Genomic DNA, 18,334 nt, shown 5'->3' with positions numbered 1-18,334 from the left:
TAGTTTTCTATAGATGTTTAGTTGCCAAAATTTACTAAAAAGAAAAAGTTGGCCACTAAAATCCTTATTGTTAATTGTGACTATATTTTGAATAATGGAAAACTGAAAGTATTAAGTATAAAGGATTTTTAGTGGTTATTATTTATGAAAAAAATAAACGAGTGTTTTGAATTTCGCGGTTAACCAAGAAAAAACACTTATGTGTTTTTTCTTGGTTAAAGTGTTATCACTTTTATCTCTAATTAAACCTGCGCTGACGGTCGCCATTTTGGTTTAACTTCTTTGCCGAGGATTGTACTACTTATGTAACATAATCCCGAGTGGTACTTTTTTAGTTTACGTTTTAACTAAATAAATTGATGGTATTGCTAATGTGCACCTAATCTCAAATGGTGGCACAAACAGGACAAATAAAATCGCCAGACTTTAAAAAAATAATTTAATTTATCTGCATAGAATCCACCTTCTCGCCTTGCGCGTGCACAGATTTTATCTTTAACTTCGTGCCTTCGCGCTCCGCGTCTTGTAAAGCAGAGAAAATTGCGCCGCGACGTACTTTTTTGAGGATTTTCAAGTCGTGGAACGGATGTGTGTGGGCTGCGATCCTGTGGCAAAAGTTAAGACGAAACTATATACAATTACAGGCGTATAATGGTCTAATTTCTGGATCATATTAGTATGATTTTACACCAATCTATCTGCGGCCCCGGGCTTTACACCCGTGGGAATTTCGGAATAAACATATGTTATTCCAGACAATATTCTACATGTGTACCAAATTTCATAACGATCGAAAAAACTATCGATAATTATATCGTGGATCATGGATATAATTATCGATACTTTTATCGACTACCTACAACCGAAATCATCGATATTATCAACTATCGATATTACAACAACCTAGCATCTAGCAGCCCTACCTCTGTATAACCATGTCTTCTTTGGTGACCACGAGCGCGGGACACTTGACGTGCGACACGTAGTCGACGCAGCGCCACTGCCGCGTGCTGTTGCGGTTCGTGTGCTTCAGGTAGTACACGAAGCGGTTCAGTATCATCTGCAGGGAGCCCTGGTTCGACACTGTGTACTGCATCACTTTCACATCTGTGATAGATTTGTATATAATTTCAATTTTTTTTTATTTCATTGTTAATCATATTTTAACAAAAGATGGTCACAGATCATCGCAATCCTAACTAATCTATACTATTATTTTATAAATAGGTAAGCGTTTGTGAGTTGGTATGTTTGAGGCGGATAATCGAAACGAAATTACCGAACCGATTACAAAAATTATTTCACCATTAGTAAAGTACATTATCCAAGATTGCTATGGGCTATATTTTATCTCAAAATTCCCACGGGAGCGAAGCCCCGGGCAACATCTAGTATTATATAATTGCACAGGTAAGTTTGTTGTCTCTTCACGCATTATCAAGGCGATTATTGAGTATCTATCGTTGAGTACAACAAATATTTTTGAAATTTTGCATATGTATAATTTTAAATACGGAGAAGGGCATAGGGTATCTGTCATCCCGGAAAAATAACTATTCCCGTGGGAAATTAACGCGGGCGAAGTAGCGGCATCAATTGATTTAAAAAAACTTGAACACTTTAAAAGATTAGTTTTTGAGACGCGGTAGAGGACTCTGTTTTATAATATACTAGCTGCGCCCCGGGGCTTCGCTCCCGTGGGAATTTCGGGATAAAAAGTACCCTATGCGTTATTCCAGACTATTCTACCCGTGTAGCAAATTTCATAACGATCCGTCCAGTCGATTTTTCGTGAAAGAGTAACAAACACGCCTTCACGATACATACATACATCCTCACAAACTATCGCATTTATAATATTAGTACGATAAGGAAAAAAATAATATCGCATTTATAAGCTCTCTAACAGAGAGTTTTACATACTTGAATCCATTTTTTGGTGTTTCTGGTTCATCACTTCAGGTTTTACATCATTGTCCGGCCTATTTATGTCACCAAACACTTCTGTGTGTTCCATGACCTGCATTTCTTGCAATGCATGTGTTTCATCGTCTGCATTATCACCAATTTTTGTTTCATAACTTAATGAATCGCCTAAACTGAAAACATTAAATTATGTGTAAGAATTCTAAGTATCTGATTGTGGTCCTGTTGATAAGACGATCAAAGTGTGAACCGAAAACTCACAAGTTCGAATCAAGTGTCAAGTGAGTTTGTATATTGCTCTCGCTCTATACTGCGTTAGTGCCTACGTTAACACAAAAAAAAAAAATAAGGTCTGACGTACGTACTTCCGTGCTGTTACGACGGGTTAATAAAGAGCCAGCGAATGACTATTTTTAGGAATGAATGAATGAATGAATGAACATTTATTCAATGATCGGGTCAAGTCACATACAATCAGATTCATGTAGATTTCTCATAGATCCAGTGAAGGAAAACTAAACTATCCACAGAACCATCACTATTCACTTGAGTCACGTATTTCTATTTCTTCAGATAAGAGGAAAGAGTTATCTAGCGGAAGAATCCGGGAAAACGGAACAGATGAGAGAGAAATGGAAGGAAGAGAAAGGAGTTCTTAAGAATAATAAATATATGCTGGCTTACATTACACTGTTCACTGAATTATCTTCTAAACTATGCTGGTCGGCTGACACTTCGAAATAACAAATTTCATCATCTTGTGCCTCGTTTTCCGATTCTTTGTGTGACTGTTTCACTGTAATACCGTCGTGTATTTTCTGTAATCATGTAATTAATCTTAATGCATATTACTTGTAAAACCTCAGCACCCATGTGCGTTGTATGAGGTGATTAAGGGACATTATCAAATAATGATAATAATAACAATATCATTCCCAAAGGTTGCCATCTAACAGGTGACAGGATGTAAAATCACAGCTCAATCTTCAAAATTTTAAGGTTTATCTAAATAATTATAATGTTGATGATCTGTTGTCTATGGAGTACATTAGGATGATAAAACAATACAATCCACTTGTGACATTGCAATAAATGGATCTGAATCTGAATCAATAGAATAGTCTTTATTGCATATACACAACTAACAAACATTTAACTAACATACTACAAAACTAAAACCGGAGTATGGGCATAGTTTTACGCTGAACAAAACACCGGGCATAAATTTTTAGCGAACAAAAACTAAGACTTCAAATAAAAAACATACCATATCCTCCAGGCCCTTGATGTGTAGCTCACGGCCAGCCACCAATAAATCTGTCAGATTTTCAAGAGAAACCATCACTTCCCCCGTGTATATGTATTCCAATATTAAACTCAGAGTTTTGTATGATATTTTCTGAAAAAATAAAAAATATTTTTTATGTATCTCTTTTCAACTAAAATTTAGTCTCCTATATTACTAACATTGGTGTGAGATTTTATTTAAGTCACCTACAGGCATTTGACATGTGATATATATAAACAGCAAATCGGTATGGATTCCATACAGTTTTTATACCAAGTATCTGAGAATTTTTTTTTAATAATCTAAACATAAGAAAAATATGGGTAGCTATTTAAAATTCTCAAAAGACAAAGAGAGTAATATTACATAGGTTTCAGTTCATGAGGCCTAAGGTGAGCTTTGCATTTGTGTGAGTAATAACCAAAAGTAGAGTCAAATGTATTTTAGTTAAAAATAAAGCAAAAATTGTTTAATAATAGCCAGATTTGATGTGCCACAAGACATTAAGTTCATTAGACTACTAAATCAATTTAAAAATAGAATATTAAGAGGTAGATCTTGGGTAGGGTAGTGTGGCATAAGATCCTAGGCCACAAAGAAGGCAACATGTATGTGACATTCTTGCTGTTGCAGGTGTTGATCGACTGTGGTTACCAATCACTATCAGGTGGGTCTGCCTGTTTGACAGCTTGGTAATTTTAAAAAATGTGATTTTACTTACATTTAAAAAAACAACCGGATGTGGACATTGTATTGAGGAGATGAGTTCTTTTATGAATGGGCTCGCGAGGGCCATAATGATTTGATGCACTTTAACAAAATGGCCGTCAGCTGCGAGTGTCATGTCCACAAATTCACCTGACTGCAAATAGAATAATAAATAGTCACACATTATATCTACCTTACAGACTGGTGCAAATGTGCTGGTCAAACAATTTTTTATCAAATTATGTCTCTAATTTGTGAATATAATATTAGCTTATAATTAGGAGATAATAACTAATTAACTGGAGCACTGACGGCGAAAGGAGGTGAAAGGCGAAGACCCGGTTTTCGCGGCACCACAAATTTATTAAATATAAGTACTTATTTTATGTAGGACATGCCGATGATTTAGTATATAGATTGCGGTAACCACTTTCCTTCCAAGTTTGTAGCCAGTTAGTTTCGCCTCCTAGTAGTAGTACAAGATAGTGAGTTTGATTTTAATTAATTAATTAAATTCAAAATATACCTGCTGCAAAGAGCTCAAACCGTTGCAAACATTCCCTTTATAAGCATCCCATATAAGGGAGACTTTCGAATGCGCCATGGTAAATAGGTACCCTAGATAAAAAGCACCTGTGTTCTTCACACGAACACTGCCAAAAGAAATTTAAATATTTCTTCTTTCTAGTTTATTTATGGCGTTAATATTAGCGAAAAAAAACAATAGTACCAAAGAAAACAAACAACATGAATGAAGTATGAATGACGACGAGATTGACGAGTAACAAGACAAATGACAATGACATGTAGAATATTTATTGTATTGCCAATGCATGTGCCAATTCCATTAACAAGTTTTTTTATGGATTCATTAAAAAATGGTCAAGGATTTAGCAAGGCAAGTAGTTAAAACCACTTTAGGGAAAAAATATCGTTAGGTACTTCATCAAAAATCTATCTTGACAGATGTAGGCATAGTGTAGGCGACTAAAGACGTGAAGGATTTGCCTGCAAATTGCAAAGTGTGTAAGGAATTTCATTGATGCGTGAATGTTGTTTTGTCAGAGAGCTTGTCTGGGGATTGGCGGGAAAACAGGGCGGATTTAAATTTTGATATCCTTTTCAAAAATTCATATCTCTATATTTCTGTGTAGATATTATAAATAATATATTGTAGTATAGTGTATATATCATTGCCGATAATTTGTAAGTAAGTTTTAAGCCTTTTTTATTACTTATGGATTTGGAGCCGGACCCGGATCCTCCGGATCCGAAAGATGATTCAGGAGATTTTGCTGATACTACCAATAGCATCTTCAGCAAACCTATGTTTTTTGTTGATGAATATGATCATTCAAATATTGCAGAGTTTGTTAACATCAAAAACAAAAAGAAAGAAAAGAAAAATAAATTATCTAATTCTTTCAAAACCAAACATACAGATAAGCAATTGTCAATGCGGCCACTGCAGCAGGCTCTGGTGTCAGAAAATTTGATTTTAAATAAGAAAACGCCAAATATCGCGGGTCCCCCCTTGCAGGTCGAATCTTCTCTCGAGCCTGCTTCAGTGACTCAAAGGGCACCTAAAGTAGCTGAATCTCCATATAGAACATTTTATATGCAAACTGACCCTGGTCCATATATGGTACAAGCAACTCTGATATCAGAACCCATGTCAGGTACCACACTGCATCCCCTGAAGTTTGGCAGCTTTTTGATGAAGAACGGATTAGGAAATATACTTCAGGACGGTATTAAACGAATAGGGAGGAACCGCATTTCAATTACTTTTAAAACATGTAGTGATGCCAACAATTTCTTAAATGTAATGTCCAAAAATTTAGATTATAAGGTTGCGATCCCAACATTCAATATTTGTAAGATGGGCTTGGTTAAGGGAATCCCAGTAGAATGGACCCATGAGGATATTAAAATGAATTTACAAATACCGGACGGGTATGGACCAATAGTTAAGTCCCGCAGATTGAGTAGGAGGACTGTAAACTCAGACTCAGTTTCATGGACTCCTACTCAGTCAGTGGTCCTAACCTTTGATGGACAGGCCTTGCCCTCAAGAGTTTATTCCTTCTTTTCGAGCATCCCCGTGGAACAATATATTTTTCCAACTATTCAGTGCTTCAATTGCTGCCGTTTTGGTCACACTAGAAATAACTGTAGGAGTAAACCGAGATGCAGCAAATGTAGTGGGGAACACAGTGGGCTCTCATGCCTGGTGACTGAATATGTCTGTGTCAATTGTTCTGAACCTCACATGGCAACAAATAAGCTGTGCCCTGAGTTCAATAGGCAAACAAATATCAAAAAACATATGTCTGAAAACTCAACTTCTTATCAGGAAGCAGCAAAGCTATTTCCCTTTAAGAATACCTATTCTCATGTAGCGACTTCCTTGCAATCCTCACATCCTCCCTCTTCAAATTCTGTTCTTGACAATAACAATATCCATTCTTATAAGAAAACTATTGTTAAGAAACCTAAACAAGCACCAAGTCATTCTCCAGGTTATGATAAGCAGGAACATAATTCCTTGATACGCTCCATCTCCTTTGAAGAAACTAGAACTACAGGTACAGCTCTCCCAGCAAATAAAGCACCTTTACCCTCATCAGAGGAACTTAATAAGCTGTTATCAACACTTGTTAACATTATTGCTAATTCTAACCTTCCAGAATCCGTTGCTGTTACAATAATAAACAATATTTCAATATCAATTTTTAATATATTTAAACATGGATCAAGTCCTCCAGTGGAACTGTAAAAGCATTACACCTAAAAAACATGATATAATCAATTTGATTAACTCATATAATTTATTTCTTTTAGCTATTTCTGAGACTTGGTTAAAACCCAAGTCCAATTTTCATATCCAAGGATTTAATATTCTTCGACATGATAGAACTGATGGATATGGTGGCACAGCTCTTTTAATTCGCAATAATCATACTTTCTTTTCACTGTCCATTCCTTCTTTTAATTCTAAAACTCTTCAAGCAGTTGCTGCTCGAGTGGGTGAAGTAACTTATCTTTCCATATATATTTCTGAAAAGGATTTATCTGCTCTTCCTATATTAGATAAAATCATTGATTCTCTGCCTAAGCCAATAGTAGTTTTAGGAGATTTTAATGCTCATCACTCCTTATGGGGTGCTCCTAATGATGATAACATGGGAAATGGCTTGATGGAAATTATACATGACAACAATTTATGTGTGTTAAATGATGGTTCTCCAACTCGTCGTCCAGTACTAGGACAAGCACCAAGCCATGTTGATATAACCCTTAGCTCTCCCGAGTTGTCCTCTTTACTAAGCTGGGAATGTTTATCACTTTCCGGTAGCAGTGATCACTACCCAATACTTATTTCTCTTCCTTCTGGTAAAACAGGTTCCTTTTCTCCATTACCTTCTCTTTTTAAGTATAGATTAAATAATTGTGATTGGGAGTCATTTAGCCGTACAGTAGACGATTATATCGAGCCACTTCCCGCATTATGTGCTACAAATTTGGAAAACATAAATAAAGCATATGATAACCTTATCACAGCATACTTGACAGCTGCAGACAAACACATCCCAAAAAAGAAAGTTGCCAGTAATAAAATACCCTCTCCCCCGTGGTGGGATAAAGAATGTACAGAGGCTATTAATAAAAGAAATGAAACAGAACAGTCAATTAAAAATAATTTAAACTTGAATAGCTATCTGTTATTTAAAAATACTGAAGCAGCCACCAAAAGACTTCTGCGTAAAAAGAAAAGAGATGGATGGAAACGCTTTTGTTTAAATCTTTCTCCCGATGTACCGTCGTCTGTAATTTGGAAGAAAATAAGAATGTTTAGAGCATCTACAGTAGCTCAGGCTAAGAATTCAAATTCTATAGATTGGGTTGAACCGTTTTTAAATAATCTTGCTCCCAGCACTGTTCCAAATTTTAATCAATTACCCTATATGTACTGTTTATCTGAAAATGTTAGTAATATTTTATCTTCTCCCTTTTCTTTAGTTGAGTTTCAGTTGGTTTTAAACAGACTATCAGATTCAACTCCAGGTTGTGACGGCATTCCTTACTCTTTTGTAATTCATTCCAGACCTCTTACTCTTACATATTTACTAAACTTAATCAATGCGTTTGTAGACTCAGGCTCGATCCCTCCTTCGTGGAAACATCAAATTATTATACCTATATTAAAACCCCACAAAGATTCTAATGATCCTACATCGTTTAGGCCTGTTGCTCTTTCATCCGTCTTGGCGAAATTGGCAGAATATTTAATTAAACAGAGATTAGAATGGTACATAGAACATAATAATCTATTTCCCCCTTCACAGTTTGGGTTTAGAAAAGGTAAAAGTGTTGCTGATAGTCATGCTTTATTTACCACAGATATACTAACGTCCTTTACAAAATCAGAATCAGTTGTTGCTGCATTTTTAGATATTCATGCTGCGTATGATAATGTTGACTTAATTAAATTAAGCGAGAAGATGCAAAAGTTGGGAGTGCCATTGAAGTATGTCAATTTTATCTTTAATTTATATTCAGAAAGAACTATATCGGTGTACGTTCCTGGATTTGAAAATGAAAAACGAACTATTTGGAAAGGCGTTCCACAGGGGTCTGTACTTAGTCCCCTGTTATATAATATTTATACTTATGACTTACATTCGAATATAGATCTGGCATCATGTTGTGTGTTACAGTATGCAGACGATGTTTTAATTTATTCATCTCACTCTGATATTCAAAAGGCAGCAGGAAACCTAAGTAGTACATTACATAAATTGTCAATATGGCTCTCGGAGCATAATCTTTCGTTATCCAAATCCAAAAGCACAGTAGTTGTATTTACTCGTAAAAGAAAAATTCCATTGATAAATGTTTCAGTTGATAATGAAATGATTCCGGTGTCTGATAAAGCTAAATTTCTTGGACGCTTATTTGACACTGCTATGAACGGTAACGCTCATATTAACAATGTGATCACAAAATGTGAAAAGAATATAAATATAATTAGAGCTGTTAGTGGAGTTTGGTGGGGATCACATCCTAGTATACTTAAATTAATGTATAATGCTTTAATAAGAAGCCTATTAGATTTTGGCTCTATAACATTTTGTCTTGAAAATAAAACTGCAGTTCATAAATTAGATTTATTACAATATAAATGTCTTAGGATAATAACTGGTGCAATGAAGAGTACACCAACAAATGCACTACAAGTCGAATGTTCCGAGCCTCCCTTGGCGTTACGTAGACAATATCTTTCCGATAGGTTTATTTTTAAAAATCAACAATATACCAATCATCCGTTAAATTCAAAATTACGTACTCTCAGTGACACCATTAATGATCGGAATGTATTTTGGCGTAAAAATAGCATACCACATTTGATATCTAGCTACAGGAGATTTGAAGGCCTTCAGTGCTCAACTCACAAATACTATTGTCATCCTGTGTTTTCATACGATTACGATACTTTAATTTTTGAACCAAAAGTAAATTTGTCCCTAGGCATTGTTAAAGGAACAAGATTAGCAAACTCTAAATTTATCTCGTATCTTAAAGATTTGGATTCTAAACCTGAAGTATTCTATACAGATGCTTCTAAATGCTTAGACCCTAGTAATAATAGTGTAGGAGCTGCCTTTTTAAGACATTCATCAGGCTATTTTCAACTTTTTAAATATCCAAATTTATTCTCTAACTTCATAGGAGAAGGCATGGCTATTCTTGAGTGTATTAGATATATTATTTTGAACAAAATTAAAAACTCTTATGTTTGTTCAGACTCGCTTAGTTTTCTTCAAGCAATTTTATCAAATCCCTTCAAAAAACAATCTTCTTGTCCTCTAGCCCTTGAGGTCAAATGCCATTTAAAACATTGTCATAATTTAAATTTACATGTCACTCTAGCTTGGATACCTGGTCATTCGGGTATTCAAGGTAATGAATTAGTCGATGGCCTGGCAACCTTAGCAGCATCACAGGGAAATGCTGAAAATGACTTTGTCTACTGTCAAGACCTCCTGGCAGTTCCACGAGAGTATCTTTTGAAAGAATGGAACTCTACATGGGAGAGGTCTAGTCAGTCAAAGGGAGGACATTATCGACGCCTTAATGCAGAACTTTGTCTAAAACCTTGGTTTTCAAAACTGATTTTTGATAGAAGAGTTTCTTCTACCATATGTAGACTTAGATTTGGTCATTGTTGTATTGCTACTCATTTACAAAGAATCGGTGTTCTTAGTGAAGATATATGTGACTGCGCTTTAGTTGAAGAAGGTGATATTGATCATCTTCTGTTCAGATGTTCAAAATATGACTCAAAGCCTCTTTACCAGTTCCTTATAGAACTCCGTGCTCCTCTTCCTTGTGATTCCTTTACTATCCTTTCCTTTACAGATTTTAAATATATTAAAGCTCTTGCTTCTTTCCTTTCTTACCATAATATTTATGTTTAAAACTATTTATTTACCCTTACATTACATATGATAATATATGTATTTATTGCCCTCATTCTTCAACACCGCCTAAGTCCTATCCTATCGTCCAATAACAATGTAACTCGACATTGGCAAAAATAAGCTCTATTGAAGAAGTTTGATTGCCACAAAGAAGAAAAGAAAAAAAAAAAAAAAAAGAGCTTGTCTGTTTTGTTATTGTCAGTTGTCATTGTCAGAGCCAACCTTGAGCTTGTTTTGATTCCTGTTTGTGGGTTTTATTTTCCGCGTTTTGCCGAGAATTGTTGCAATATAATTAATGTTATCTTTACTCATTTCGACTTCGGGCTTCTAACATTTTAAGTTATAATGTCTCAAGCTCAGTTTACCTTGTCGTGGGATGCTTTTCAGCAAAATCTTTTCAATGGTTTAGGAGCTTTACAGCAGGTACTTTGGAAATTACTACTATTTAGTTTTTTATTCAATACTAGCGGTCCGTCACGGCTTCGCTCGCAAATTATAAACATAAACCTTCCTCTTCAATCACTAGGTACTTCCGTTGCGTAGTTTTAGAGATATAAGCATACTTAGGGACAAACATAGACAATGGGAAGCTACGTTGTTTTGTCCCTATGTAGGGATTATTTGTTTACTAATTGTTAACCAATTGAATCTGCGATCAGATTGGAGCAGTAGGTTAGGCTGTGGATAGATACCTATTTATATTATAGACAAAGAGAAGTGATTGCTCTCAATTTGATGTTTGGTCATTCAAATTTTTGTGATATAAAAAAGTATATACCTAGTAAAAATATATCTCTCAGTTATGCTTTTGCATAGGTATCAAACTCTATAGATAGTATGATAGTTCTACCTGAAAGTGCCTGAGATGGTCTAATTTCTGAATAAATGCTTTGGCTATTTCATATACTTCAGGCTCCAACCTATTGGTAAATTCGCTACTGATGTTAAGTTTGATGACGTCCACTTATTCTATTTACAGAATGAAGACTTGGTAGACATGACTCTAGCTGCTGATGGTCACTTCGTGAAGGTCCATCAGCTGGTGCTGTCATTGGCCAGTCCATACCTCAGGGATCTAATCAAATCAGCCCAATGTCAAAATCCAGTAATATTCTTGAATGTAGGTTAAAAACAATTTAGAGGTACTCAACTATAATCTGTCTTTATCACGAGTCCAAACATGGTAACTTAAAACTTTTGTATAATAAACTAATTTCCAGAAAATTAAAACATGAAAAATCACCATAAATATAAAAACTTATTTTCTCATTTAGAATATTATGACCTGCACCCAGTGGTTTTTCTCCCGTGATTTTGTGCCAAAAAATTTTAAAATTAATTCTATCCATGCACCAAATTTCATAACAATTCGTTGAGTAGATTTTGTGTGAAAGAGTAACAAACATACATACATACATCCTCACAAACTTTCGCATTGATAAGGTAGTAGTAGTATTCATAGGATTAGTGGAATGAGATGGGATACTTGGGATATGATTTTAAAAAAATATATACTTTTATAAAACTTCCTATGATTTTGATGGAATGATAACTTACTTAACTTTATAGTTGCTGTCCTAGTTACTTTCTGTCTCTTTCTTGTATCTCTGTGAACATAAACTATTGCATAAATAACCATATTATTCTACTGTACAAGTCAAGTACATTATTTTTTTTCAGAAGGTTTCAAGTACAGTGCTTACTTTAATACTCGAGTATATCTACACTGGACAAGTTGTTGTGGCAAAGGAGAACATTGAGGAGTTGCTTGAAGCTGCCAAATCACTACACATCAAAGGTCTTATGGACATGGTTTGTACATTTTGTAAATAAGTAAGTAACGGAATCGGTGGTGGTGTAATGGTTAAGACGCCCATCTGTGGATCGAAAGGTCCCAGGTTCGAATCCTACTCGTGTCACATGAGTTTGTATACCAATCTGACTCGTGTATAGTTGTTTTCATCGACCACCACTTGCTTGATGATGTGATGCCACCGGTGATTGAAACACTGTGAGGAAACCTGCACACTAGTTGATTATTAACTTGTGTATGAAATGGAGAAGGCAATGGCAAACCGCTCCATTATTAATGCCAAGAAAGTTGTTGTGTGTGTATAATTCCACGAATACGAGCAATAATTAGGAATACGACTATGAAAAAGGAAGTAACAATGATCCAATAGAAAAACATTCAAATAAGAATAAATGGATTCTTTATTGCAACATTTACAATGGAGTCATAAGTTATAACAAGGTATCCAACGACGACCTCGGTGGCGCAGTGGTAAAGTTCTTGCCACTGAGCCGAGAGGTCCTGGGTCCGATCACCGCTCGGGTCAAGATGGAAAATGATCTTTTTCTGATTGATGCGGGTCTTGGATGTTTATCTATATATGTATTTGCTACAAAATATAGTATCATTGAGTTAGTATCCCATAACACAAGTCTCGAACTTACTTTGAGGCTAGCTCAATCTGTGTGATTTGTCCTAATATATTTATTATTATTATTATCCAAACAAAAATGAATGGAAAGGCGGACTTATCGTTAATGCTATTTCTTCCAGCCAACCTTTGGGTGGAAACAGAAATAAATGAACTAAGAGGGTGCATTGCACTTAATAACACATGAAATTCAGAATAAATTCGCCAGATACCTATATATAAAGCTTTACGGAGTTTATCCCTTTTATCCTTGGATGTATCCCACCATATTCGTTTTGGGTATGGTAGGATACACACAGTTGCGAGTGCGCAGAGACTTAGCGTTTGCTTTATAATATTCAAATTAATACGTGGAAGAGCTCATAAAGCGAAATGTCTGAGTTTGATAAGATTGTTGGTTCCTGACTGCTGGAGGTGCCGCTGGCCCGCACCGTGCTACTGCGCAAGGCACCTCTGACCCGAACGCTGCGGGTGCTTAATATAGTGGCCGAGATAATGGATATTTTCTCCTGTTCTCTGAATGAATTCACAATAACGTCTTTAAATATGTAATGTAATGTAAAAGGTTAACCTGTCGTGTTTAGAATATGTTTTCTGTACTTAACCTACTAAAGTTTGGTGAAATAAATAAATAAAATAGCATTGAATAAACAAAAAGTATATACATATATAATTTATCGAAACTTTTTCTGGTGATTTACAAGTAAATAATGCTGTATTTATTTTATCGCCAACAGAATTACCAACTATCACTAACCGACACCACCAAAAGCTACTCGAGTAGTTTTCAAAACACAACTGGACACCAGGGAACGAATGAAACAATACATAAGAAGTATGTATTTATGTAAATTCACTGAATGTATGTTATCCCTCTACACTTAAAATTAATGTTTATCTATATGTTATATACAATTTATATAAATTATAGTATCAGCTAGTATCCAATAAAACAAGAACTCTCTCGAACTTTTGGAAATTCTACCCCTAAGGGTTGAAATGGGGGTGCAACGTAAACACAATTTATAGTGAGTGAGTATAGGCTTAGTGGAATCGCGGGCAAACATAAATTATTTTAGTGAAAAGTATTATAGTTTTCAATTAATTGGAATGAATTAGTTGGTTAATTCGAAGAGGAAACGCAGCAAGATACTTTTGAACTTTTGAGTGGGATTTTTGAATAATTTTTATTTGATTTTAAGTTTATTTTAATTTGATTTAACTTTATGAAAAATAAATAAAATGTATATAGTTTTCTATAATACGATGTGGTGACTGTAGGCTAAAAGGAACTATCGACTTTATGTATCGACTATATCTCAAATCATAATCTGTTAAAAATATTTTTTAATTTTTGCTAACAAATAAAATGTATTAATATAAATATGGGGTGGCGCTAGTGTGCAAAGACAAAGCGCCTTATCTTATCGTATTACTAGTAGCAAGCTCATTGTTTTCAAGTGATTGGTTTGGATACACGAGTATCCAGCAAGTACTACTGGTGCAATGATTGATTTCACATTTTTTTTGCAGTCCTCTTGACTTACCAACGGATTTTGGGGACAGTACGGATGATGATCCTTTCGAGGAACAAACAAACACACAAGAAAATAGTGCCCTTCGAGAAAATAGCAAAGGAATACAGGACATAGCAGTAATGCAAAGTATACCTATTCACACACTTTATATGGAAAATCAGTGTCTGCAGGTTAAGAACCGCCGATCCAAACAGTCGGTAGGTTTCCTCACGATGTTTTCCTTCACTGGAAGCAAATTATGGTATACTAGATGTTGCCCGGGGCTTCGCTACCGTGGGAATTTTGAGATAAAATATAGCCTATAGCAATTTTGGATAATATACCTATCTATAGTAGAACCGCCTAAATGAGTCCTCGCCCGCGGAGTACAAGGGGCGCGGGGGTACGACGACGAAGGGGAACGAAAGAGGTGCGGGCGGCGGTCGAGCGTAGCGTGTAATACAAGAGGCGAAATGTTACTGGACATTTCTTGAGATATGTGAAGTCATAGTGGTTAGCGGCAAACAGGTGAAGATTTTTATTAAAAAATTAATAATGGCTATACAAAATTTGAATGAAACAACTGTAAACTATACAACGTGTTCCTTTTGTTATCCCATATCTCCATGGTATCAACGAGACCACGTACATGAATTAAATAGCATAAGCATTTTTCGATTATTGTTATTTTCAAATTTTTATTTTTCATACAAAACAATTCGATAAAAATGTGATTTTATGATATATAGGTATGATATGTAGGTAAAAAAAGGTAATAAAGTTATGTATGTAATATTTATTTATGCAAAATTTATCAAAATTATAAATCAATCACTTATGTCCATAATATCAGTATCACTGGAACTTGATTCTTCACTTTCGAAACAGCCATCATCAGAATCATCAGAATCGTCTTGCACATTAATAATAAAATCAACAACTTCATCTAGTGCTCCATCATGTTTGCAATATTCGTCTTCGATTTTAATCACGTGTTTAACACAATTCTCCCATTTCTCTTTGGGATATTCAGCAAATAATCTCTCTAATATTTCTTTTTTCTGGTCCAAATTAGAGTCGATACTTTTTTGTGCTAATTGTCCTTTGATATCACCCCAGACCAACTCAATGGGGTTCAGGTCTGGGTGATATGGAGGCAAACGCAATACTTCGTGTCCGTTTCTTTTCAATACCTCGTCAATTTTGTAAATATCTTCTGTGAAATGGCTTTTAATTAATTTATATAAGTCATCTTTTCTAAGTTTTTCATCAAAAGGCACGTTATGTCGTCGTAGCCATTCTTGCATAGTTGGCTTGGTAGAAGCCATAGTTGGCTTTTTCTCTTCTCGAACCGAATGATAAGCTGCGTTGTCCATTACTATGACAGAATTTTGCGGTATATTAGGCATGAGCTTTTCATTTATCCATTTACTGAAATTTGCGAAATTCATAGAATCGTGATAATCACCTGTTTTACATTTGGATTTGAATATCACAAGGGCTCCGTCTACAAATCCAATTTGACCTCCACAATGTACGATGATCAAACGGTCCCCTTTACCAATATGAGATAGAACGCCAAGTTCATCCTTTGATTGCCAACATTTTGAAACGTTATGAGACGCGTTTACATAAGTTTCGTCAAGGTATAAAATATGTCTTCTTTCTCTACGATATTTTTTAATAGTATTTAGGTATTTCCACCTCCACGATGTGATATTTGGCTGTTCGATAAGGAGTTTCCTTTTAGATCCGCATTTCTTAAATTTAAAACCTAGATCATGTAATAATAGCCTTAAATATTCCCTGCCGCAGTGTAATATATTCTCTTCTCTAAGTACAGCGTTCAAAGTTTTCAGAGTAGGTATTTTTTTGAAAATTGTGTAAAACTGAGTGACTTTTCTTCTTACCACTCCTTTTGTGAAATCGTCTATTTCCACTCTTTTTCTACGAACCTGTTTTGGTTTTCTTGGTGATTTAAATCTCTCGTTGTCATTTAATGCTTTCCCTTGTTGTACAATTCTAGATACAGTCTTTTCTGATAATCCAGTAACTTCTGCTACAGTTTTATTTAAAGGTATATCTTGTTTATATTCATCAGAATTTGGGTCGAGTTTCTTTTTTCTAAAATATTCATATACGTTAAACGCCATTTGTTTGCACTGACTATTAATTCTATGTCCGAAAACATTTCGACTCATCTTGAGAATGTAATCTCATGTATAACTTTCACAAGGCGTCCGCAACTGTCAACACGTGTGATCGCTAACCGCGTAGCGAGCGAACTGAGTTTTTACAAGAATGCGCCCGCTGCCCGCACCTCTCTCGGTCCCCTTTGTCGTCGTACCCCCGCGCCCCTTGTACTCCGCGGGCGAGGACTCATTTAGGCGGTTCTACTATAATAGTGAAATATTTTTTTAAATCGGTTCAGTAGTTTCTAAGATTACCCGTCTCAAACATACCAACTCACAAACGCTTACCTCTTTATAATAATAGTATAGATTATTATTCATATTTCCATGCTAATGCCGGCCTGACACTACCGTCAAACTCACGAACGCGCGAACTTTGCGTAATTTGTATGGGCAGTTGTTATTAATCGCAAAAAAAAAACCGAAACTGCAAAATTGGCGAACTGTTTGCCGATATTGTGGAGCGGGCATAATATTAGAAATGCGAAAATCTCTCTGCCACGTCATCACAGCTAATCCGTTGACCCAATTTTCAAATTCAAATTCAAAATTATTTATTCAATTTAGGATGATATATATCACTTATTGACGGCAAAAAATCACTTAAACTAAGTCTACTGCCGGCTACCAAAGCGCAGGTGAAGAATATTTTAAAGTGTACTACTATATAAATGTAGTGATTCCGTTAAGATACGAAAAATGGCTCTTCGATTCATATGGACATAGAAAATCGAATCGTGATGACAGCGCGGACGCAGCGGTCGAAACGCTCTCTGAGAAACATCCTGTTACATTTCTTAATTTTCAGAAAACGCGAAACCAACACCTGACTCGATAAATTTCCAATACAGCGTGACAAACAAAGGCAATCTTCAGATTATACTGAATCGGTTTGTGTACTTTTTGAGATACACAGGCAAGTCTGGACATCGGCAGTGGCGGTGCACTGACTATACCAAAAAGAAATGCCCCGCTTCTGTTACTACCAAAGACAATATTGTATTAAGAAGGTGAGTCTCTCTCATATCGTGTTCCCGTCTGCATTCGGAGCTGTGACACCCCCAAACCAAAGTTGGTTTGCGTAAAAAATAATGCCATTCGATTTGGAAGATTTGGCTCTGATTTTACATTCGGGCGTCAACCCTTGAGGAACGAGATCGTTATCTATGAGCTATTGATAAGATTGAGTGGTTATTCTGAATATGAGGGAGCAATTTTTTTTTAATTTTTTAGCCGATTGGCAACCATTTTTTTCTTTTTATTTCTTAGGGCTAATTACAGATTTTTAAAATTGTTATTTGTTTTTCAGAACTTCTGCACATATCCACCCGTTCCATGATAAGAAAATCGCAAGAAAAGTCAGAGCTAACGCAATATTTTCGCTCATATCCGACGCAGAGAAGCAGGGAGATAATATGAAAGGGGAAAATAGAAATATGTTATAAATAAAAACAAAATGAAAGTACTTAATTATAGCACCAAATTATATTTGTGTTTAATTTGGTCCTCTCTTTCTTCTGAGCGTGGTGCTAGTTGTGATAAACAGTGTCTGGAAGCCGAGGGTACATACGCTTAAAAAATAACTTTAAAAATAAAAAAGGGAACCACGGGAACCAAGGGAAAAACAAATGGTTTGCCATTTCCGAAAAACTTTTGTCTTTTGTCAGAATGTCCTTTTCTCAAAATGTCGCAGAGAAGCAGGGAGAAAATATGAAAGGGAAAAAAAAAAAATATATATATATATATATACATAGATATACTTACATACTTACAT

The 18,334-nt window shown here is 35.4% G+C and overlaps 2 protein-coding genes and 1 long non-coding RNA gene across 7 annotated transcripts in view; 1 reads left to right on the top strand and 2 right to left on the bottom strand.

Moving 5' to 3' along the window:
* Positions 1-425: 425 nt before the first annotated feature.
* Positions 426-4,699, bottom strand: LOC128676365 (transcription activator GAGA-like). Its single transcript, XM_053756445.1, has 7 exons — positions 4,449-4,699; positions 3,936-4,076; positions 3,194-3,325; positions 2,611-2,744; positions 1,924-2,099; positions 924-1,107; positions 426-605 (listed from the first exon to the last, which is right to left on the bottom strand). Exons 1-7 carry the CDS (start codon positions 4,524-4,526, stop codon positions 440-442), a joined length of 1,011 nt encoding a protein of 336 aa, XP_053612420.1. The 5' UTR covers positions 4,527-4,699; the 3' UTR covers positions 426-439.
* Positions 4,700-10,610: 5,911 nt separating this feature from the next.
* LOC128676303 (protein bric-a-brac 1-like) lies at positions 10,611-18,046 on the top strand. Of its 4 annotated transcripts, none has more exons than XM_053756339.2 (7): positions 10,611-10,830; positions 11,387-11,527; positions 12,091-12,219; positions 13,589-13,686; positions 14,385-14,515; positions 17,369-17,570; positions 17,870-18,046. In XM_053756339.2, exons 1-7 carry the CDS (start codon positions 10,753-10,755, stop codon positions 18,003-18,005), a joined length of 915 nt encoding a protein of 304 aa, XP_053612314.1. In that variant the 5' UTR covers positions 10,611-10,752; the 3' UTR covers positions 18,006-18,046. The 4 variants fall into 4 exon arrangements, with proteins under 4 accessions (XP_053612314.1, XP_053612315.1, XP_053612313.1 ...); XM_053756340.2 differs by having other exon boundaries at positions 12,088-12,219; positions 13,589-13,683; XM_053756338.2 differs by having other exon boundaries at positions 12,088-12,219.
* The window catches only part of LOC128676305 (uncharacterized), a 135,067-nt gene continuing 128,711 nt past the window's right edge, over positions 11,979-18,334 (bottom strand). Inside the window, exon 3 of one of the 2 annotated variants that reach the window (XR_008405399.1) lies at positions 11,979-12,014. This is a non-coding gene — a long non-coding RNA (uncharacterized LOC128676305). The remainder of the gene's footprint in view (positions 12,015-18,334) is intronic. The other variant, XR_010370106.1, reaches the window with a different exon arrangement.

This window comes from Plodia interpunctella, chromosome 16 (assembly GCF_027563975.2).
Source record: "Plodia interpunctella isolate USDA-ARS_2022_Savannah chromosome 16, ilPloInte3.2, whole genome shotgun sequence".
NCBI lineage: Eukaryota > Metazoa > Arthropoda > Insecta > Lepidoptera > Pyralidae > Plodia > Plodia interpunctella.
The sequence above is the reverse complement of the archived record's forward strand: the minus strand, read 5'-3'. Positions and strand labels throughout refer to the sequence as shown.